A 22,790-nucleotide genomic window follows, 5' to 3' on the forward strand; every position below is an offset into this window, starting at 1 on the left:
TTATTGTTCATTATTAGCTGCTTGGAATATAATTCTCCTCATTAGACGAGTGATTATTACTACATATATCAAGGCAAACATTTGTACATATACATTTATGCACGGGAAATTCTAATACATTGCCTGTAAGGACAGTAACCGAATGGCACTCAGTCATTCTATTAAATGACAAAAATTTCTTTTACTCTGTGTTTAGGCTATGGTAATACACAGAAAGTCGAGTTGAGTTCTCTTTGAGAATCAGAAGGTTTGCAAAGTCAAATAGCACAACAAAAGAAAGCTTTGGAAGAGAAATTCAATGAAGAGAACGATGAGACTTGTGAGACTAATTTTTCTACAAATGAAAATTCGAAAAAATATAATGTAGAAAAAATGGATTGTGACTCTGAAGAAGCAAATGCGTATAAACATCACTTCATACCGGGACCATCTTTCAATTCGATGACTGATATAATGCCACCTGCACCTCCTTTACCACCACAATTAATGGCCAAGTAAGTACAATTTAAAAATTCTAATGGAATGCTGAATACTTCTAATATTAATAAGTAATTTGAAATAAGTTTAACATTTTATTTGGAAAAAAAATACGAAATTTTAATAAAATGTACTAGATTACCAGATAATGATACAGACGCACTTTCAAGTATGTTGATGTCATGGTATATTAGTGGTTATATGGTATATTACACAGGTAATTATTTCATATAAGTATTTTATTGTATATTAAATTTTCAATGGACTATGTTATTTCTTTTGTAGGTTATTATCATGGTTTGAAACGAGCAAGAAACAATCAAGAGAACAGGAAGAACTGTTGATTATATCAATTTTGTCAATAACAATATAACAATAATATAAGATATAATAAAATATAAAACTCATTGTATTTATTTACTTCAATTATTTGAAATAAAGAACAGCTTTATTTTCATATAAGACTTTATTTTTTTAAAAATAATTACTAAGATAAGAAAAACTAAAAAACATATTTTTGATAAAATACACTCACATATATATGTCGGGTTATCATTAGGATTTAAGGCGCGTAATGATCCTTCGTTTGAATTAGCCATTGTTTTACGAAACAGAGAATATATTTACACGAATAAACAAGATTTTACAAAATATTATGAATAATGAGTTTAATAAATAATAAGATTAACAAACGATAAGTTTAACTAATAATTAGATTAAAGATTAATAAGTTTAACGAACAATAAGAGGAACCAATAATTAGCCATTGTTTTACGAAACAGAGATTATATTTACGCGAATATACAAGATTTTGCAAAATATTATGAATATTGAGTTTAATGAATGATAAGATTAACAAATGATAAGTTTAACTAATGATTAGATTAAAGAATAATAAGTTTAACGAATAATAAGAATAACGAATAATATGTTTTACGAATAATAAATTTAACGAATAATGAATTTAATTAACGCTATTAACAATGTTCCTGGGTTCAAACGAATCCACGGTCAACGGGATAACTTTTTACTATGCGTAGAATAATTTTAAACACAAAAAAATACGATTGCTAAAACACTCGGTAAATTGCTCGCTGTATCACTTTCCAAGGCGATCACACGAATGAATATCTGATGAAAATCTTTTTCGCTATACGACTGCATTTGTTTGTTATATGCTCGCTGGAAACATCGAGAAGGTTCCAATCGTTGTTGCTAGGCAATTTCTGTCAAAAGTTTGTTGTATACTCTTTGGAAACATCGAGAAAGATTCAAACGCCGTTGCTAGACAGTTTCTGTCTGGAGATTGATTCCTAATACAACGTGTGTCCCATTATATCGACATCTCTAAAGTACAATTCTATGTGATTTCTAGGGAGAACAATACAACCGATCCACACCTTCGTCAGGCAAAACGTTTATCCCGTGACCGTGGCTACGTTCGGCGACCAGTTGTCATCTCGAACCCACTTTCGCTTTCACAAATATCAAACAATTACAAATGACCATTGCTTAATTACAGTTATGATAAAATCTAGGCTAAAGCATTAGAAGGCTTCCTCAAAATTGCAAAGGGAAGGCTCCGGTTTTCCTTTCATCTCCGACATATATAATACAAGGATATAATACAACCGAACATTTTAAACTTAGCCTATAGCGCGTGCGCGCACACACGCGCACACACATGCGCGCACACACATGCGCGCATACACACATGCACACACATGCGAATGATTTCTCGAACGATAATCCATTTATTTATATTTTTCAATATCTGTCCTTACGATTGCGTATTTATTTGTTCCACGTATCATATTTATCTATTTGCATAACTGTAGGTGACATTTTTTTTTAACAATTTTGCTAATATTTCATAACTTTTTAATTCATATTTCAAAGTGGTAACAGGTGTTTCTTTCTTTTCAAGTCTCCTCCATATCGGGCTTATTTCTAGTAGCCACGTTTGCTTACAAAGCAATTTTATATCTGCACAAGAATATCTTTCAGTACATTTTACTATGTGGTTTACAATATCTGTATTTTCTAATAAGTGGTTGCTAAGGTATAATTTGAATATACCAAGTCGAGCAACTTCATTGGGTTATGATACGTATATTTGCTTTTCGAGACGCCTGAGTGAAGCTGCATCAATGCCCCTAATAACATATTTACAATAAATATTATCGTTCTATTATACTAATAATAATGAAGGAATACTTCAAACAACACAATAACATATTTGGAATTTGGAGAAATATTACGATATTTTCTACTTAGAAAACATTGAGATAACGTGATATACGTACCAAGGGGAATTAGTTGTAGCCAGAAGAACTACATTAGAATTCTCATTAGACACTAATCCATCCAATCTAGAAAGAAGTTCTGATCTGAATCTTTTTGCAGGTTCAGACAATATACAGTCTCCTTTATTTGTGGCGATCCAGTCAATCTCGTCGATAAAAATAATTGTAGGCGAATGACTATAGGCAAGTTCAAATAAAACCTGTTCAGTTTAACAAATGTATTATTCATTAAATATTATATTCGAAATTCCTTAAATTCATTGCCTCATCACGAATATGATATCATTTCGTTTTCCAAACAACTATTCTATTTATATATAAATGACGAAAAATAAAATAAAATCTTTTTATACCTAGAATCTCTCCTTCATAGACAAAGGAACAAAGAGACTTACATAGACAAAGCAACTTACACGTATATACTTCTCGGAATCGCCTCTCCATTTGCTGACCAATGAGCTGGCAGTTATGTTAAAAAAGGTGCAATGGCATTCTGTCGCGACTGCCTTCGCTAACTTCGTTTTCCCTGTTTTGTATATTTCTTGTAAACACGTACAGAAATGAAAAGAATACGAGTATCTTACCTGTACCAGGTGGGCACTCCGCAGGGAGGATTCGCTTTAGCGAGTCTATGGGGGCTGGCAAACCCACGGTCCCGCAGCCAGGGAGGACCGTCGGGACAAGCGTCCCGCTTACGTGAGTCCTCTATGTACACCGCAAGGAAGGATGCCGTGGTGTAAGACTGTGTCTTCTCCACGGAACCTATGGGTAGTAGCGCACCCACGATCCTGATGCCAAGGGTGAGACCGTCGGGAGAGCCGCCGAGGTACATTTCCTCAACTCCCGCTTACGTGAGTCTCATCTGGGTCTGACCGCACGGTGTGCAGGTAAACCGTGCGGCAGATACGTGGCGGTACATCCACATGCGTGGTCCCACCGTTGACAAATGAACGGTACCACGGGCGGTCGAGTGTAGCCCTGAGGGCGTAGCGAACCCTTGGCTCGACCAACTTGGGCAAGGACTCGTGGTGGCAGTGGTTGTGGCCAAGTGCTGGCAAGAGGGCTGGATTAAGGGGGACAAAGTCCCCTGAGCCGCCTTCGGCGGGTGAGCAGCGTCCCACCTGCTCCGGATACCGTCCCGGAAGACGGAAGGGCTTGGAAAGCGCCCCGTTTGACCTGAGACGAAAGAGCCTCCTGCGGGCGAAAAATTAGGTAACCGGTACTGTGTACCGAGTGCGCTGGTTGGGCGTATCCCAACTCCGAAAATGGCTTCTAGGGTTGCCCGGGCGCTGTATAGATACTAAATCTCAGGAAAGCACCCGACTCCAGGAACCAAACTACATGTACCAGGTGGGCCGTACAGCAAAATACCTTTCCAGGGGGAAAACGGGCCATCAAAAAAGATAGGATACTTAAGGGGATACACAACGGCTTCCTTAACAGCGGTTTTACATTCCTCTGGGCCTATAACGTCATCCCAATGTATATTTAATTTGCTTACTATGATCTCCTGTGATGATACAAAGATAAAATGGCGTCTTCTCTATATTAAGTAAGTGTTACGTAATTTGATATTTGAAGCGTTACTGAAATCACGTCATCGTCGATATACGTTGGACGGTTTATCGACGGGAATTTTATCGTTTAAAAGCTTTACGATATGTATATTAATCGAAAATAACGCATGAGATGTCCTCAGCCTCGTAATTCCGGATTATCTGAATAAAGCTTTTCAATGCATTTCAATATCTTCGATTGCATGGATTGTTCCATTGGGACGTTAAATAGCTCTTCTGATGAACGTCCGTCACTCTCATTGGGGAATATTGACGTCACTGTCATTGCGAGATTAATATGATTCGTATTGTCATCAGTTATCTTCTGCTGTAGATTCGTCTCTTTCACAGGCTCACTTCTCGCTTGTTTACTAACAGATTTGGCTTTTGTCTCAATACTTCTACAAACACTGGATCATATTGTAATACGATACGTTGAATTTGATACGTTGAATACGATACGTTGAATACGATACGTTGAATACCGTTTAATATCGTTAAATAATTTAAATTCTTACGTTTTGCTTGCATTTGTCACTTCCCTCGTCATTTCCCTTCCAGTTATTTTCTTACACAATATGGGATATTTTTGAAATTTCATCTTGTAATAATTTTCATACTCTGCAACGATAATTTCCAAATCGATGTTGTCGCAAACCCGATGTTCGGGAGATAGACGAGCTTCCCGGAATAATACATCGCTAACGTCTATATACATAAAAAATGTAGTTTTTACTTAATTATAGTTTTTAACTAATTAAAAATATTTTTCGCAATGACTGAACACTATAAGATAACCATCAAACAACTGTTTTATCTCTAGGTAAGACAGGCAAAAGAATGTATTTACTATATAAATCCTCGAAGATAATTTCTTGTCTTTTGCTTTTTAATTTCCAATTTTTAGCTGGATAAGAATAATTTGAATTTATACTTCATATATTTGTTTATAACTAGTTAATCTACATTATCGATTGAGTTATTCTTAGCTACTGAATTACCGATGTCGAATTTTCAAATTTGGTTTCGCCTTCTCTTTCCATGATGTCCACTGATTTCTATTTCGATTGGTCACTGACACTATTCAAAAGAATTGGAACTAGGAATATATTTTAATTATAATATACTCACCCATTGTGTTCCAAATAATCACATACACGGTATAATATGTTCCGATGACGTTCCGAAATACGACTCTCCTCCTAATATAATTATTTTTTAATTACAATAATATAAGGTTTTTCATGGAATTTTTTGTTACATTTGCGAATTCAACGAGTTACACATGCTTTTTCATGAAACACGAACGTTAAAAATATTTGATACAGCCTAATTATAAAAATTGTTAGAAGCAAAAGTCATAGATACTATGTGCGAGTATCGCATGAAACGAACAGCTATTAAGAGAACTGCAGCAATATTACAAATCAAATAACAAAACACACTCGTCTGTGACGTGGAAATTCTAAATTCTAAAATCTAAAATCTAAAATCTAAAATCTAAAATCTAGAATATTCCTTACCTTTTTTCGCAGATTATAAAATATCTTATTCATACTACCTTGCATCGATAAATCACCGTTCATAGTGATACTTTCAAATCGCCTATCGTTTCTCAATGGATACGAGAATTTCCGTTTATTACTTTAAAAACAACCCGTCCATTACGTTTCTCTTAAAAAATTATTTAACTCCGTTGAAAACCGAGCATCAAACAAGAGACAAACGATTTGTTGTCGTGGAAATGTTTGGTTCACACATAAGCAACGCACAAATATAATGATAGAATAGCTGAGTGTGTGTACTATATAGTAAGATGGATGCAACATGGAAATAGAAAGAGAACACCATGTATAGATACTTCCTGTCCTTGTTTAATCAGCATGCACACTAGTGGACACTGACGCTGCTCGTATACCGCTGTTACATATTTCCTGTACAAGAGCGCGTCATTAGACAAGGACGGAACATCCTCTCTCTACTTCTCTATCGCGTTTTTAGTTCGCTCACGCGCTCTGTACTTATATTTATTACATTTCCACCATAAGCAGCGGCCGTGCAGGGACTTACAAAAGTTCCGAACGGTTCCATCCTGGGCGGACGGTTAATTGCGTTCGGTACTTCGAGGCAGGAAGGTGAGTACAGAATCGCTCCTCTTAGTACTCTTATTAGAAGTGTTATCATCGAATATAAGTTTTTTCAATAAATTCTTATCGTTTTACAATCTTTCTAGAATACAATGGCGTCAGCAATCGATCATTTTCGCGAATTTATTGTAAATTAATTGGGGGAATATCTGGAGTTCTTTATCGGTTTCGACTGTAAAATCAGCAACTATTCGAATTTTTCATTCATAATTGTGACATTTTCGACTCTTCCGTTGCCAAGACCCTCTTGAGAGATTTTTGGCACGTTCCATCACCCTTGTTAAACGAGTGCACATTGGTGGATATATTGATTTTAAAAACCAATACGTGTACGGGATTTATTATCTCACTGGGACAAAGAAATCCGTTTTATTCGCGAATTTTCCGTGTTTCTTCTTAATTTTCGTGAGTGTCTGGCGCGGAGCATTATTTGAATGAACTTTTCATCGTTCAGATTATATTTCGTTTAAAAAGATTGAAATTGATGTCGAGAAGAAATGAAACAAGGTGCTCGGGCATTCTTTCGTTTACCGGGGAAAGAGAAATATGAAAAAAACGGTCGTTCTTCCTTCTGCCATTTTCGTCCATTACCAAAATGGCATGACCCAAGTGTCCCGGGCCCTGAATCAATCAAGCGAATTTTGAATAATTTTTGAATAATATCCAGTTAATAATTTGTGAAACAAATTAATTTCATTTTATTATTGGAAACAAATTAGTTGGATTTTTCTTTCTTTAGCAGTTTTTGCCAGAGTTGACCTGACGTGCTACTTCAGTTTCCATCTTCGCTTCTCGAAACTTCCAACGTCCTTGGTGTTGGAGTCTCCTTGCCCAGGTGAGTACATAGCTTCTAGATGCTCGTCGCTGTTCATCCTTACGAGCCTCTCGAGCTTTAGTTGTCAATTGTTATCGTTAAAGGAAGAGAAGCTCGCGACAGATGTTATCGAACAAATCGTTTATTCTCGAAAAGTTCGAACTTGTTCGTTGCGTTTGAATATATATGGACGGACGCCATTTTTCATGACATCGTCATGATTTGTCATGTCGTGAGTATAGCTTCTGACTACCATATGTTTGTGATTTATGTGAAATTTGACCACTATACCGTGATAGAATAATATTTCCAATGAATTATAAATATTTTACATTGTGAATTATAAATATTTGTTACAAATTATATCGTACTTGAGATGAAAATGAACCATATATCCGCTTATGGAATATGAGGTAGTAAATCATTCGAAACATAATAATGATTAATTAAGCACATATACAATAACGTTTACGAATGAATATTGCGAATTATTGTATGGCTTTAATGCGGTATTTAATGTTTTGATTGCGGTCTTTGAAATGGTATCATAGGTGCTGATATAATATCGCGCGAAAAAGGAAAGACCAGTGGTTAATATTGCAGGTGCACCAGTGCGTTGCGCTCGTCGAGGGTGGTTTTGACGCTGGTGCCGAGGAAGGACGCAGAACGTGTTCGATCGACCCGCGAACGTAGCCTTCTTTTTTTTTTTTGTACGTGGAGAAATCCTCATGGACACTCCGCTGCTGCAATAATCGCGTAACAGCAGAGTAGTGTCGGACTCCTACCGACTAAAACTCCACGATGACCATCTTATGCGCGTGACAGGGGTGCTCCAGGAACCTCTTATGAATTAACTTCAGTTGCATCCCCTTCTCGCGTTCTCTTGTTCGAGCCGGCTATTGAGTGGGCGTTAGGGGGAGGTCGTTGCTCCTAGTGCTGTCACTTCTTCTGGTCGCAGTCCGTTGGGGTAGTGGCGGGGCGGCTCTGGGTCGTCTGACTGCCATCCTTCTCCATCGTCTTATCCTGCAGGGGTGAGAGTTTTTCTTTCTCTCCCTTTCCGCTCGCTCCTTCGCGAGCATAACTCGCTCGCAGAAGAGGCGGACGGCCTCGTATTCCTGTGACCCTCTCAACATCGCTTCCACAATCGCTGAGGGGGTCCACGTTTCTCCTATGGCGTGCCGCAGGGTGTAGCGGGGCAGCTCCCACGCCGGACAGAGCTCCAGGGTGTGCTGCGCTGTGTCCCTGCCCTCTCCGCAGTGGTGGCAGATGTCTGTCGTCTCTCGCCTTATTCTCTTCGGGAACTCGCCGAACACGCCGTGTCCGGGGAGTACTTGTGTCATCCTGAATGTGAGTGGGAGGCCGTGGCGGCTCCTCCATGCCTCCCAGTTTGGTAGGACCGCATCCGCGCCTCGGTGTTCGCTTCTCCCGTTGATCAGTTGGGATCGCCACAGGTTCCATGTGTCCTCCTCGGCGGTTCCTGTGTCGTTTGGAGCCGCCTGCTCGGTGGGGTCTTCTCCCGGGTGCCATTCTCTCCGGCGGGTGTATCTCTTTTTGAGCGCCAGCGCCCGCAGCTCCCACGGGGGGGGGGACGCGGCTAGGGTGGACGCCGACGCGTGAGACACCGTCCAGTATCCCCTAATGATTCTGATGGCGGTCACTCTGTGCAGCCTTCTTAGGAGCAGGATGCTGCGACGGCTTGCCATCAGGTCGTCCGCCCATACTGGGGCCCCGTACATTACTCGTGACCGAACGATGCCCTCGTAGAGTCGGCGCACCGCGTCTCCGGCCCCGCCGATGTTCGGTAGTAGGCCGCACAGGGCATTGGCAGCCGCTGACACCTTCGGGATCAGTGAGTCGAAGTGCGGCTCGAACGTCCACTGGCTGTCGATGGTGAGTCCCAGATACTTCATCTGTGACCCCATCCGGACGGTTTTACCTGCCATGTCTATGCATAGGCCGGGCGGTGGTGTCCCTCGCCTCTTCCTGTCAAAGAACCAGGTGGCCTCCGACTTCGCAGGGGAGACTCTCAGGCCCAGTTCGTTCACGGCACGGATCGCACAGGCCGTTGCGATTCCGCCAATGCGCAGCGTCTCGTGCCAGCCACGACCCTCGACCAGGATTAGGGTGTCGTCCGCATAGCATACTATGGCCGCGCCTGGGGGTAGTGGGCATCGTAGTACCTCGTCGTACGCAACGTTCCATAGCATGGGGCCCAGCACCGAGCCCTGCGGGACGCCACGCTCGACGGATCGCTTTTCCTCTCCTTCCTTACTGGCGTAACACACCCACCTGTCGTCGAGGTAGGCCCGGATCAATCGGACGAGGTAGTTGGGAACCTCGAAGTGCTCCAGGGCCGTCACTATCCTGTCCCATGGCATGGTGTTGAACGCGTTGACGATGTCCAGGGAAATCACCAGCGCCACGCCTTTCCGGGAGACCATGTCCTCCGCAATCGCTCGTACGCGTCTGACCGCGTCAATCGTCGAGCGCCCCTTCCGGAAGCCGTACTGGCTTTCGTGCAAACCTGGCACTTGGCCCGCTATGTGTCGTTCCAAGCGGGCGGCGACTACCCTCTCGAGTAGTTTGCCGACCTCGTCCAGTAGGCATATCGGCCGGTACGCTGACGGCGAGGTCGTCGGTCGGCCCTCCTTATGGAGCAGGACCAGCCTCGCTGTCCGCCACGCCCGGGGGTAGACTCCCTCCCTCAGGCATCTTGTGAAGAGGTGCCGGAGTCTGGGGGCCATGACCCCCATCACTTCCCCCCAGATCCGGCCAGGGATTCCGTCCGGGCCCGGTGCCACGTTGCGGGCGGTCATTCTTCTGGTTGCCTCCCATATCTCCTCCTCTGTGACTTCCCAGTCGTCCCTCCATTCCAGCGGTCGTGTCGTTTCCCGTGGCCGTTCCGCCGCTCTGTTTTCTTGTGGGGGAAAGAGCGTTCCGGTGATCCGCGTCAGCAGTGCAGGTTCTATTTCCGCCGTTATCAGGCGGCCCTTCGCGCGCAGTTTCCGTGTCACCGTCCTGTATGGCCTCCCCCATGGGTCCGACTCGACTGTCTCAACCAGTTCGGACCAGGCACGGTCCTTCGCTTTTTTAATTTCCCTCTGTAGCGAGCGCCGTTGCGCGCGGCACGTCCGGTAGCGCAAGGAGACTTCTTCTTCGTCGCGTCGTCGCCAGCGGCGGGCCCTTAGGTACTGTCTTCGGGCCCGGCCACATCTCGTCCTCAGTTCCGCGATGCCGGGGTTCCACCAGTAAACTGCTCTGCTTCGCACCGTGCCTGGTGTGGCTCGTGGCATGGATGCGTCGCAGATTGCTGTCATGGCTTGGCGGAGGTTCTCGGCCTCCTCTTCCACGTCTGCTTCGGTCGTCGTTGTCGAGGCCTCCCAGCTCCAAGCTGTTGCTATAGCAGCCGCCCGGAGTAGGTCTTCGTTCCTCTCCTTTATTTTCCATCTGGGTGGTGGGCGCGCGTGCCTCTCCCTCGGCGGGCCGCGCCCGTCGTTTGTCGTCGGCATTCCAGGTCCAGGTGCGTCCACCTCCATGAATATGTAGAGGTGGTTCGACAGCGTCTCGACCCCCTCGGCCACTCTCCAGCCTGAGATCCGCCTGAATGCCTCGGGGGAGGCCCATGTTATGTCAACAATGGAGCTCACTCTGCACGTCACGCAGGTACTGGTCGAGCCCCTGTTCACTAGCAGAAGACCAAGTCCCGCGGCCCAGTTTGATAGCGTGCGGCCGCGCGCGTTGGTCCTGGCGTTCCCCCATTCCGTGGAGTGCGCGTTGAAGTCTCCCAGGACGAGCACTTGTCGGGGGAGTCGTCGCCTGACGCAGTCGCCAACTCCGTCCAGGAATTCTTCGAACGCTGCCCGTCCGCTGTTGGGTGACACGTACACCCCCACCACCATCATCCCTGCCCACTCGACCGCGGCGTACCCGTTGCCCCGTTCCAGCAGGGCTCCGTGGGCAAACGCCCCGGGCGTTGATGTCCAGGTGACGGCAACCATTCCGTCCGTGTCTCCGACCCACTCCGGGCCATCCAGAACTCTGTATGGTTCCGCCACCACCGCCAGGGCGACCGTGCTCTCCCGGATGGTTTGGTGGAGCAGGTCTTGTGCTCGCCTTGACCTTCCCAGGTTAGTCTGGAGGATGCGCATTCTCAGTTCCTTGGTGGCCTTTCCTTGTTCGTGGCTTCCTCCGTGCCTACCTCCTTGTTCGCGGGCTTAGGGTCGCTTTGCGGCGGGGAGCCTTTCTCGCTGCCTCTTGCAGCCGTGGATCCGCGGGCGGCTCCTTTCGTTCCCTTCTTCGAGGGGGCGCAGGCCGGTCCCCCCATCCTGTGCACCGACGGTGTTCCAAGCGCCTCGCAGAGCAGGCATTTCGGGCTCGCAGTAGTGCATGCTCTCGCCTGGTGCCCTGGTTCGCCGCATCTGAAGCACAGGTGCCCCTTGTCCTCCTTGGCGGTGCAGGTCTTCCCCGTTTGTCCTATCCCAAGGCACCTGTAGCACTGTAACGGTCTCCGTACGATGGCTTCGACCTTCGCCATCGACCAGCCTATGGCGACCTTTCCAGCCTGGGCCAGTTTCCTCACTGCACTGGCAGGACCTCGTATCCATACGGCGCCAAGTCCGTTCCGGGCGGGGCGGATTTCTCCCAGCCGGATGTCCTCCGGCTTGCAGCCGCTCTCCCTTGCCAGGGTGTTCTGGATTTCCGCCTTGGTGGCCGCTATGTCTATCAGGGACACCCTTGCCTCCGCGGCTCGGAAGGGGGTCGCCACGCGGACCTCGTTCGGGTCCAGAGCCCGCGTCAGCTGTGCTGCGAGCGCTGCGGCCTTCTCCCTTCCCTGGTCCTCAGGGACCTCTAAGATGACACCTCCGGTGATGGTCTTCCGCATCCTCATCGTGTTGATGCCGAGCTCGGCCAGGGAGACACTGTCCTTGGCCGCAGCCAGCACCTCCGCGTAGGATTGACTCGATTTGTCCGTCAGGGTGATTGTTACCGCTGACGTCCGCGGTGCGCGCGGGAGGGGCCCCCTGCCTCCCCCTCTTCGTGTGTTCGCCGATCCACTCTCCGGAGTTTTCCTCTGGCTCTCCGCCCCTGTCTCGGGGATCAGCTTCGCCGGCTGCTTCCTCCCTGCCTCCTTCTTCTTTCCTCTTCTTTTCCTTCCGACGGTCTGCCATTCGGTGTCCGCCATTCGGCCTCCCTTGGGCGCTGGGGCGCTTGGGGCTCCAGGCTCCATCCCTCTCGTGTTCGCGACAGGGGCGACCTCCTTTCCTTCTCCTTTTTCTGTTCCCTGCAGTTGTTCCTCCAGTCGGTGCAGCAAGGATCTCATCTGCTCTACTTGGTGCTCGACTGCAGCGAGACGCGCCCTGTAGCTGTTCTCATCCGCGGTGGGGCGCGAGGCCGGCTCTTTTCGGAGTGCCTCTACCTCCGCCTCCAGTGTTGCTATGCGTCCTTGCGTTATAGCGAGTGCGTCGGTGACAGGGTCCGTTCTCCTCACTAACTCTGTCACGCCCGCGGTGATGGTTCTCGCCGCCTCCTTCAGGGTTTTCCCCTGCGTGACCTTGTGGCCGCGGGGCGCCTCGGCAGCCCTGGCCACCTCGGCGGCCCGGCGAATCAGTTCGGCTCCTATGTCCGCCGTTGTGGCTGATCTCATTTCTTCAGCCGGGTCCGCGGGGAGTTCGGGGGATTCGTTGGCCTTCCTCCTCTTCGCTCGGGGTGCTTCTCTGGCGGGGGTTTCCTCCTCCTCTGTTGCTTCCTCAGTCCATATTCCCTCCTTGTCCAGCGTGAAGCGGGAGGGTCCCTCCTTTGGCGGCATCGCCTTCGTCATGCTCCTGGTGCTAACGTGCGGCGGCTCCGCAGCCAGTTCCGTTTCCCTCCGTCCCCTGGCGTTTTCCTCTACCTCCTTCTCTTTCGCCATGGATGCGTCCGTTTCCCCGTTGGGCGGGAAATGTCGCTCGGTCAGCACTTGCCACTCTGCCAGTCGCTGTCACTTTCAAGTGGCCCGCGCAACGCGCTTCGACGCACGCGCCAATATGGCTGCGTCTGGGTAGTTCCTCGAGTAGCCCGTGTAGCGGCGCTGTTGTCACGCGTCCTAATATGGCTGCTCCACCGTCCTAACCTCACACTTGTTGGTTTGGTTTAACTCCTCCTTGTCCAGGCAGGACTTCCCGTATCCACACCCGTTTTGCGCTCACAGGCACTAGTCCTCCACTCTGGTTGCCTCCCTTGCCCAGGCTCTCCAGTTTTCCGGAGATTTCGATTACGCTCGCAGCTCCGTCCTCTCTACGTCTGCCTCCCATGTATCCCCACCACTTTTTCCCGCGAACGTAGCCTGTGCTCATACTGCGACAGAGTTCGTTTCAGTTGGGCTCAGTCGCTGTTTGTCCGTCGACAGCGTATAGTCGCGTCGGCCTACGATTCCTTTTTTCTTCCTGTTTCTTGCGAACTCTCTCGCAACAGCCGTTCTATACGTACGCCGCCAGTATATCGCGTGATCATCGTTCCCGTTGCTTCCTTTACCCTCTCACGTCCTTCGAAGGAGACCTCCCTTTGGTTTTTCCTTGTTTGGAGGGAATTCATCGCCCGAACACATGGACTGCGAAGCACGAGGGTTGATCGAGGCATCAGCGTGATGTACTTTTCAGGTTTCATATTTTCTCTATGATACTTTCTAAGGAGAATTTGGAAGATATACATTTTTAGGAAATAAAGGTTTTTATGGAGTCATCGATAAGTTAGAATTTAATTAACTCTCTTATAACAGGTATTCCAATTTTTTAATATATAAATTTAGTTTCCTCTATGGTGTTAGAGAACATAATGCGGGCATTTTATGATATAACGAATATATTCGTATATATTTTAGTTTATTCATTCGTCAAATTTCCCTAGTAGGCCGGCCTGCAGCTCACATGCAGCACTTAGTAAAAATTTGTTTTGTTAGAGGTTGGCCATTCTTCTTGCTATAAAAATATCGTGAAGTCATATCATATGATAAAGCACCTTCTGAAAGCTAGATGCTCGATAACGAGCCTAATGATTCTCGGTAGTTTGTAATGTCAAGCTTTGAATTGGCGAGATCGCTCTGCTGTCAAACCGCCGTCCAGCGGCCACCACATTCTTTAACCACGTTCAAGGGGTATATCACGCTACAGAAACCATCAAAGGGTTTGCAAGTTAGTTGCCTTTTAGAAGTGGGGCAGTTGGTTGTTACATGTCATCCGTAGTTGCTGGCTGTTCTCCTTAGTCGCCATACATCATAGAGACGACGGTTATAGTCGCCAGTTGTCCTTGCTAATGGTTGCTTGTTGTCGCTAGTTAGTTCTCGTTATCGTTATGTATTCCATCAATCACGCGAAATTTAACGTATGGGATTTTATTCTTCTTTATTCTTTCTGTAGGGAGATTTTTTAAGACGAGGAAAATATAGAATATTTCAAGACGGCGGTAAGGTTTGAATTTAAGTAACTATTTTATGATACAGCAAAGTGGAAAAACGATTTAATTTTATAAAGTTTAAGGTAATTTTTTAAAAAACTTCGAATTTAAAAGATTCAAATAGATATCTTAAACGTAATTAAACCCTCCATATCGTAAGAAATTAAATGAAATTGCGCAAGAAAGTTAATACATTTAATGTATTATTTTAAACATTTGTTTAAAAACATTTATTTAAAATTTAAGTGTAGGCGTTGACGCGCGCGCGCCATTCGAAGCATTTGTCAGTTCGTTACATCTGCGGTAAAAGTTGTAACTACGAAGAAGCTTAACACATGGTGCGTCTCAAGACGACAGTAAAAAGTATTAAGAGATTTTTCGAGATTTTTTCTTTTAAGTTCCCAAGTACTTTTTCTATTTAACTACTTTTTTTTGCATTTTCTCACAATATTCGACAAATAGAGACGAAATATGACAGTTCTTAGTTCGGGGATTTATTGGTTCGAAAGTTACTTCAAAAGTGTTTCTGGAGTTTGTGCGGTTAATACTTTTAAACTACTGAGTACGACTTATTCCGTATGGCTGGACAAATCTTTGTTGATACTGTAAGCGTAACTGGTCCGGATATTGTCTTGTGGAGATAGAAAAATACACGAAGTATTGATTGAACTACATATTTTTTTAATTCTTTTTTAATTCTTTTAGTTCTTCATATATTGATAATAGAACGATATTCCGCTACTTTGAGCACAATATAGTAATGTTTAAATAAATGTCCAGAGTGGTTTGTACATTTTGTATTTCGCCGTATTTCAACGTTCGATGTGTAAATAGAACTTAATGCCTGAAATATCGAAAAAATAATTAAATCCGATCGTTCCGTCGAATTTGCAAATTGTATACTCGTGTAAAATCGAGTGCGCTTGTGTATGCTGATACGAAAAGTGGTAGTATATTTTTCTTTTTTCGATTATCGTTATCACTTTTTGTGTGGAAAAATTAATTCCGTGAAATGGAAGTGCAATCAATACGGCTTATCACGAAATAATAGCACAACGACGGTATATATTGGTATTGACGTCAGCTTCACAAAATTTCTCGAGTATCGCGGTCGACTATTTGGGTTAAGAATTCATTTTCAAGGTCCTACAAGCACGAGTATCTTATGGATATGAAATTTTCAGTGTACATTTTAATAACCATATTTCATATTGCATGCTGCGGTCCAAGAAAAATTCGCAGTTAATATTCTGCTAATCCCTGCTGCTTTTAAAGACCATAAGTAAGGTCCGTAAGGTCGTCCGTAAGGTTTAAAAGATTTCGAGTAGATTTGTATTACGTATTTTATCTTCTAATTTTTAAAGAGAGGGTCGTGTTTAATTAATTGAAAATGACGAAACTGTAATGGGACATTATTATCAAATATTAAACGTGGTTCCATTGGGTACTTTTATGGTCTTTGCGAGATATATATGCATTATACGTTGCTATTAGCAACGCGTAGCGATGAACGATGGAGAGCAGTACCTTCGTTATCTCGTCTCGGTTGTGTACATATCAGTAATGCACAGTACTCGTACTAAATATCTTACAAATTCCATACAGATTTTCAGATTAGTTTCGAATAATACCAACACGACCATGATAGTCACAGTACAGTATTAAATAGTGCCACTATGCATAATACACTCCTAAAATGTTTCTACAAATATATTTGTCCGAATATTTTTGTCAGCTACTATATCCTAACCACGATTTATTAAACAATATATAGATTTAAAAAAGAATATATAACGACATTACTTGTTTAGGCTAGATTGGTTTAACTTGTATAGTTTTAATAACTGTGTAAGATCAAACAAGAACTTATCGTTAGTTTGGCGAGATTTGATTACACGAAGCAACATAATTGCTTTGAAACTCAGGACAGAAAACAATGTCAACCGGTAGACGCGTTTGTCTGGTGAACGTGTAACGCGTGAATAATAGATAGCGACAATCACGCGAACGCTAGTTACAGCTGACTTGGCTTACATTGTAGCATTCAAACTAGAGTATACGAGCCGTAAGCGCTATTGAAAGTTCAAAGGCCGACTAGTGAGCTTCATCCTATCTCATTTTTTAATCAGGCGATGGATCGACGAATCGTATTGATTTCGAGGATTATTATAGTTCTGTGGGAATTTTAAAGCGTGGTTTGTCTAATCTAGTCTCGTTAGCTACAGATTCTTTGGCGAGCAGCCTGAAACTTGATCCAGTTTCGAGAAAATGAAAAATTCGTTTCTTCTCTTTGCTTCCCTGTTCCCTCTTTCCTCCTTTTTCCCTTTTTACATCGCGTTAAGACCCGTTAAATAATATTGACTGCCGTGGACGCTGGCTGAGAAGTGCACTTTATAACTAGCTTTAAAATCACTGACGTCGATGAGGACAAAGGTAAGTTAGAGGGTCATTTATCTGAGCTGGTGTTATTCGACCTGAACTCTGCAGCTTTTCAGAGCTTCTTTCGTTTTTCTTTTAAGAGCAGAGATGTTAACTGGTCTTTTGTTACGTGTAAGAAGTATGTACTAAAGCTTATTTAGCACCAATTGGTTGTTCAAAGTCGAGATATACATACCTATATTATATTAATACGTTACAGAAGATTACGCGTTAGTTAGCTTATGAGAATTTATAGTGTGTCACAGATCACAAAAGCAGAATGACTACTTTTTCATAAACGATATATGTATATGAATTGAAAGTTTAACTATTGCGCCACATACTTCTCTCGATAAACGTCGTCGAGTGCATATTGTTAAAGAATATTAGCCATTTGAATTAAATAGTTTCGAAGATACTAATGCTTCTGTGAAGTTTTTGCAGGCTGTTAATTTTTTATTGAGATACTACAAATTTTGAATAACTTCGATTAGAAATAAAAATCACATTACATTAACGCGTAGAATGTAACGTAACGTAGATAATGTAAATATAAATTATATTACAAGGAAATAATACGGGTAAGTAATGTGAAACATTCTGGTTAAAATTGCATCCTTTGAAGGCTAGGACACACAGTACTTACGAAGTAGATTAAGTACCAAATGGGGTACTTAAGAAAATTCATGTTGTCATTGTTTAATAAACATCTTCAGCTAATAGCTTTCTGCAAAAGCTGGTTTAAGTTATGCTAGCTTATTCCTTATTAATTGCAATTATATTGTTCGTGTCTCCTAGAGGATTAACAATCCATTTTTATAATGGATAATAAAAGTAAATTCCTATTCGGTTGTCCCAAGTTTCTTTCGTTTTATAAAGAAATGACAGATGCACAACATATTTTGTTTTATGTTATTCTATATTATTTTACATTAAATTGGAAAAAGGTGGATCACACGTAATTCAATAAAATAATATAAAACGAAAAATGTTGTACATCTATTACTTTCTTATAAAACGAAAGAAACTTCTGGAACAACCTAATATTTCTCTACTACGACGCTTTTACAGTGCTAAAATATTTGATAAAAATGTTAAGAAATTCTAATATTGATTTAAGCGTATCGATTTATCTGCTCTTCATATTTAATCAAACAGAAATTGTTAATTATGATTTCCACTTAAAAGCGGATTGCATATTATGAGGATAAATTATCAAATTCATCTCTAATATAGACATTAGAGAATCATTCATAGCCGCAATCCTGTTTACCGCTAACATTCCTGGTACTCAATAATTCATTAGGTGACTGCTTTAGCCGCACAGAATACCCCTACAAATAATTAATCGCGATTAATATTCCATCGACTTTTGAAAATCCCTCATGTGATCTATTTCATGCGATGAGAATACGTATAAATTGAGATTGCGATCGACCATCCTCAGTCGGATAAATCGAGTGATTCAAATTATAACACAAAAAAAAGTTAAAACTAGTTACATTATCTTTTTCAATTTTTATGTATTATTTGGCGGAAGAAACTTTGGTAATTGGTAAGTAAAGTTCACCTCCTTAATGTTAATGATTTTAATATGTTATTAAGCTCAAAGTTCTAAGGAATTTTCTATATATATATATATATATACATATACATAACTGTATGCGTATATGTATAATATACGTATAACAACGAAAGTTCAGCTCTCAAGTGTACGCAAAACTTTTATGTTCATTTTACGCTATACCAGTATGTTTCATGAATTTGTTTGCTAACAGTATCGAAACAAATAACAAGCAGAGGACGAGCTATTCATGAATTGTTTTACCAGCATGTACGCTCCCAACATTTTCTATTTGAGAAAACATACTTGTTCCTACTGCAACTACAAATATTTTTACAGTCGACGCTTTTGCCGTGAATCATTGGCTAACATGTAAAATCGAGAAAAAACATGGTTTATTGTGATGGAAATGTGGAAAACCGCAAAACCGATATAGAAGGGAAAATAAAGGAAAGGAAGATAGATAAGTAGAAGCTTGGGGTCAAGTTTAATTCACTGAAACCGAGCTGCTTGTATTATCACAAAACAAAATTGCCAGTACGTCATTTCCGTACTCTCGTCCTCGCGAAAATGGTTTTGCTCGTTAAGAAAAAACGAAGAGACAGGGAAGAGAGGAAAAAGCAAACGGAGAGCGCTTTTAAAAAGCTGGCGAACCGTGTGTTACCACAACGAGATACGCGGTGCTATTTGTCGCTTTAAATTGTGTCGCAACTCGTTTTTCAGATCTTTGCCAGGGACGCGTTAAAACACGCTGCAAATATATTTCTGGCTTTTCTGGGGTTTAACTGAAATATGACAAATAACGTTGTAAAACATATGTACTTATGACTTACAGAGTAATTGAGTGTACAAAATATATAGTATACAAAATAGCCAGCGATTTAGGGCTTTAAAAGATCAAAGGAAAAGAAAAGAAAAGAAAAGAAGAAAGATAATATGTTGTGGCAGTCTAAGTCGATCTAAGAAAATAGATAAAGGGAGGGAGGGGCAAAGCTAGTTAATCTGGAAAGAATCCAAGCGTCAATTTCAAGCATTTACAGAGAATCAAGCGGGCTGGTTAAAGTCGTGAGTTGAGCAATTATCCCGCGTTAGGTTCAATCAAGTTAGTCCCACGCGAAATTGATCCAACCATGCGAAAACGAGTGTATTCTGATTTCTGTCGCAGATACTTCTGGCTAGTGCAGTACCTACACGGTGGTTGTTGAAATAGCCGCTTCTCATCTATTTTCCGCAGCACGGACATCATCCTTTGATCCCTTACGACTAACGACGTTTTCGAAGATGTACGGCAGTTTGAGATTCTACTTGAAAATGATCATGATTGCGGCCTGTGTGCCGTCTGCTCTTCTTTTTGTCCTTCCGTTAAAAACTGGTAAGTTGATACTGATTAATTATGCCATCGAAACCATATATAATGGCTACAAAAATGCCGCTAATATAATATTCCTTCTTGTTCCTCTCGGTTTCGGACAGCTTCGCCACCGGCTTTACCCTGTTACTCTTCGGCTCCTCAAATTTCGTCCTCATCTCCATATCTCTTTTTATCGCTTCGTAGCGCCTGAAACGCTCTTTTAATTGCTCGATATTCCTGGCTCCGTATGGCACAGTCTTGTTCGCGACCTCGTCGGGAATGCCTTGAATAATGTAGTCTATCAAGGATTGCGTATCAACCCTTCCTTGTTTTGCAATCCCGCACATGTGATACATATATTGTTGCAGACTCTCATCTGCTTTCTTCTTTCTATGGGATAACTCGCCATGTATCTGTTGGTCGCTTACTACATTTTCAAACTCATTCCTCAACGCCTTTTTTAGCTTTGCCCAGGACTTCGCGCATCGTTTTTGTCGTACGAAGGCCTGCGCGGAGCCTGCGAGTAATTTCTTAGCATAGGCCACCATGTGGGCGTCTGACCAACCCCACACTTCTGCCATTTCCTCGAAGTCTTCCACCCACTGATTTACACTCAGCAGATCATCCCCGCTGAATTTCTCTAATGAGTCTTCCACGTCTTTAAGACTCAACATCGAACCGACGCAGACCTTCTGCTGCTACTCATCGCGGTCCTGATACACCGCTCGCGTGCCTCTCCTGTATTCTCGCGCGCCTTGTTTATCGTCCTCGCCTTCACTTTCGTCGGAGCTCTCTTCTTCCGACGATACATCGTCTCCTTCTAGGGCCGCCTGTAGCCGCGCGCGTAGTTCGGATTTTCTTCCCGTTACCTTCAGCCCCAAGCTAACGAGACGCGCTCTCAGCTCTTTCGTCCTCAGCTTCTCGAGGTCTTCCTCTCCCTCTTGACTGCGTTCGGCTCTCTGCTTGCTTCTTAGATCTCGCTGGTTTGTTGGTTCTTCGCCACGATTCGAATCCTTAGGAGTAGATCGACCAGGTTTGCACGCTCTGTTCAACCTGGCAACCAGCACCGATCTCGCACCGGATATAGGCAGATTCATCTGTGCGAGCTTACTCCTCAGCTCCTCCAGCGTCAAATCCTCTTCACCCGACAATCGTTCGTCTTCAACGTTTGCCATTTTATTCTATTCTTTTCTACTCCCGCAAAAATAGCTCCGTTAAATCGTATCGTTTCTCTGTCTTATTCAATCCCGGACGAGCCCCCACTTGTAATATCGGAATATATTAATAATGGATTGAAAATACAGATATTAGTTAGACAGAGAAACGATGTTTGATTAACAGGAAAACTAAATGCAACGCTCGTATTTACAACAAATAACTTGACAACTATTTGGTAACTCTCTCTCTCTCTCTCTGTCACTAGCAACTCTAACACTCGACAACACTCGCAACTCAATTCTAACGACTCTATGCTTCGACGTCTCGATCAACTCTGATTCTCGCAACACGCACACTTTTCGATTCGCCTTGGATGGCGAAACCGTCCTTCTTCTAACGCGTTTTTAAAACGCGATGGCGCTATCACTTTCTAAAAGCGTCGTCTTTACATTTCCGATGGCCACGGGCACATCCGACTACCAGATATACAACCAGATATACAATGTATTATAAGAGTATCATTACCATACTTTTCATGAAAAGAGCAATTTTTCTTGATAACTATACTCTGTAACATAGATTGAAGTCGCTGATTTGATCCCTCCGATATCGTTGTCTTATGAGAGTCTCGCCTGGTCTTGATTGGTTCTGTTGACTCTTATCGTTGTGAAAAATCGATTCGTTGTGTACCTTTTTTGTATAGAGAATTATTTTGTGGTAGAAAATAATGTTGTAATATTTGTGGTCTTGACTTTACTAATTTTGTCACTGAGCCGCTCTTTGGTTCGTTGAGCGATTCATATTCCGCATATATTCCGTACTTGCTTCGCTTCGTACTTTTATAATTTTCGCAGTTACAATAAAAAATTTAATTCTTAACAGATTAAAGATTTAACCTCTTGCTTTATAGTGTACAATAATTCTTTTTTTTTTTTTGTATAGGTTATGTGATCCATAGTTTGAGTAAGTAGTACATATGTATATATATATATATATATATTTACGTGACAAGCTTTCATTTCAATCTATATTTAAGATTAATATTTTATCAGCTTCTGTTCGTAACAACATCGAAGTAGTCAATAAGTTTGAAGAGTATAATTAAGGAAGTTATGAAGCAAGAGGTTAAGAACAAATTCTGAAAGAGGTTATGTACAACTCAGTAGTACTGCTTTACATTACTTTGCGAATTACTTTTCAGCATAAAAATAGTTTAACAACCACTTATAGTTACTTCCTTACCATTACATTCATTAAATTCGTTTGATTTTGTAAACAAAATAACCACGCGGACCAGTCTCTTATTTAAAATAGAATTATTTTGTCATATATCCAACAGTCTACTTTCTCTTCGCTTTGTCTCGTATTACGACTTTATAACGGTGTTTCTTTAAACTTTAAACGATCGTAATAAATGTATTTACGGACGATGACTGATATCTGGTCTGTCTTAAAGTTTCAACTAATTAGTGCCCCGTTACTTTGGACGTTATGAAATGTTGTATAACCAAAGTCTTATCTTCTCTTTTGGTAGTTGCATAAAAGAAGATTGAGCCATTGAAACGCTCGAA

General features: G+C 42.8%; 1 protein-coding gene, 1 long non-coding RNA gene and 1 pseudogene across 3 annotated transcripts; 2 read left to right on the forward strand and 1 right to left on the reverse strand.

Moving 5' to 3' along the window:
* The first annotated feature begins 217 nt into the window (after positions 1-217).
* On the forward strand, positions 218-841 carry LOC117241332 (survival motor neuron protein-like). The gene is made up of 3 exons (XM_033507279.1): positions 218-494; positions 615-694; positions 763-841. Exons 1-3 carry the CDS (start codon positions 373-375, stop codon positions 819-821), a joined length of 261 nt encoding a protein of 86 aa, XP_033363170.1. The 5' UTR covers positions 218-372; the 3' UTR covers positions 822-841.
* Positions 842-2,313: 1,472 nt separating this feature from the next.
* Positions 2,314-5,806, reverse strand: LOC117241333 (annotated as a pseudogene).
* Positions 5,807-6,409: 603 nt separating this feature from the next.
* On the forward strand, positions 6,410-7,429 carry LOC117241334. 2 transcript variants are annotated; one of them, XR_004494946.1, is made up of 2 exons: positions 6,410-6,474; positions 7,226-7,429. It is a non-coding gene; the product is annotated as an uncharacterized LOC117241334 (long non-coding RNA). The 2 variants fall into 2 exon arrangements; XR_004494947.1 differs by having other exon boundaries at positions 7,229-7,429.
* Positions 7,430-22,790: the final 15,361 nt, after the last annotated feature.

This window comes from Bombus vosnesenskii, unplaced genomic scaffold (genome assembly GCF_011952255.1).
Source record: "Bombus vosnesenskii isolate JDL3184/JDL3185 unplaced genomic scaffold, Bvos_JDL3184-5_v1.1 scf7180000015707, whole genome shotgun sequence".
Taxonomy (NCBI): Eukaryota; Metazoa; Arthropoda; class Insecta; order Hymenoptera; family Apidae; genus Bombus; species Bombus vosnesenskii.

Excerpts from the sequence above, each read along its gene's own strand:
- LOC117241332 (XM_033507279.1), top strand. The coding sequence starts at position 373 with ATGGATTGTGACTCTGAAGAAGCAAATGCGTATAAACATCACTTCATA. Across the intron at positions 495-614 it reads CCACCACAATTAATGGCCAA|ATTACCAGATAATGATACAG; the intron begins GTAAGTACAATT and ends AAAATGTACTAG. Across the intron at positions 695-762 it reads TTATATGGTATATTACACAG|GTTATTATCATGGTTTGAAA; the intron begins GTAATTATTTCA and ends TTTCTTTTGTAG.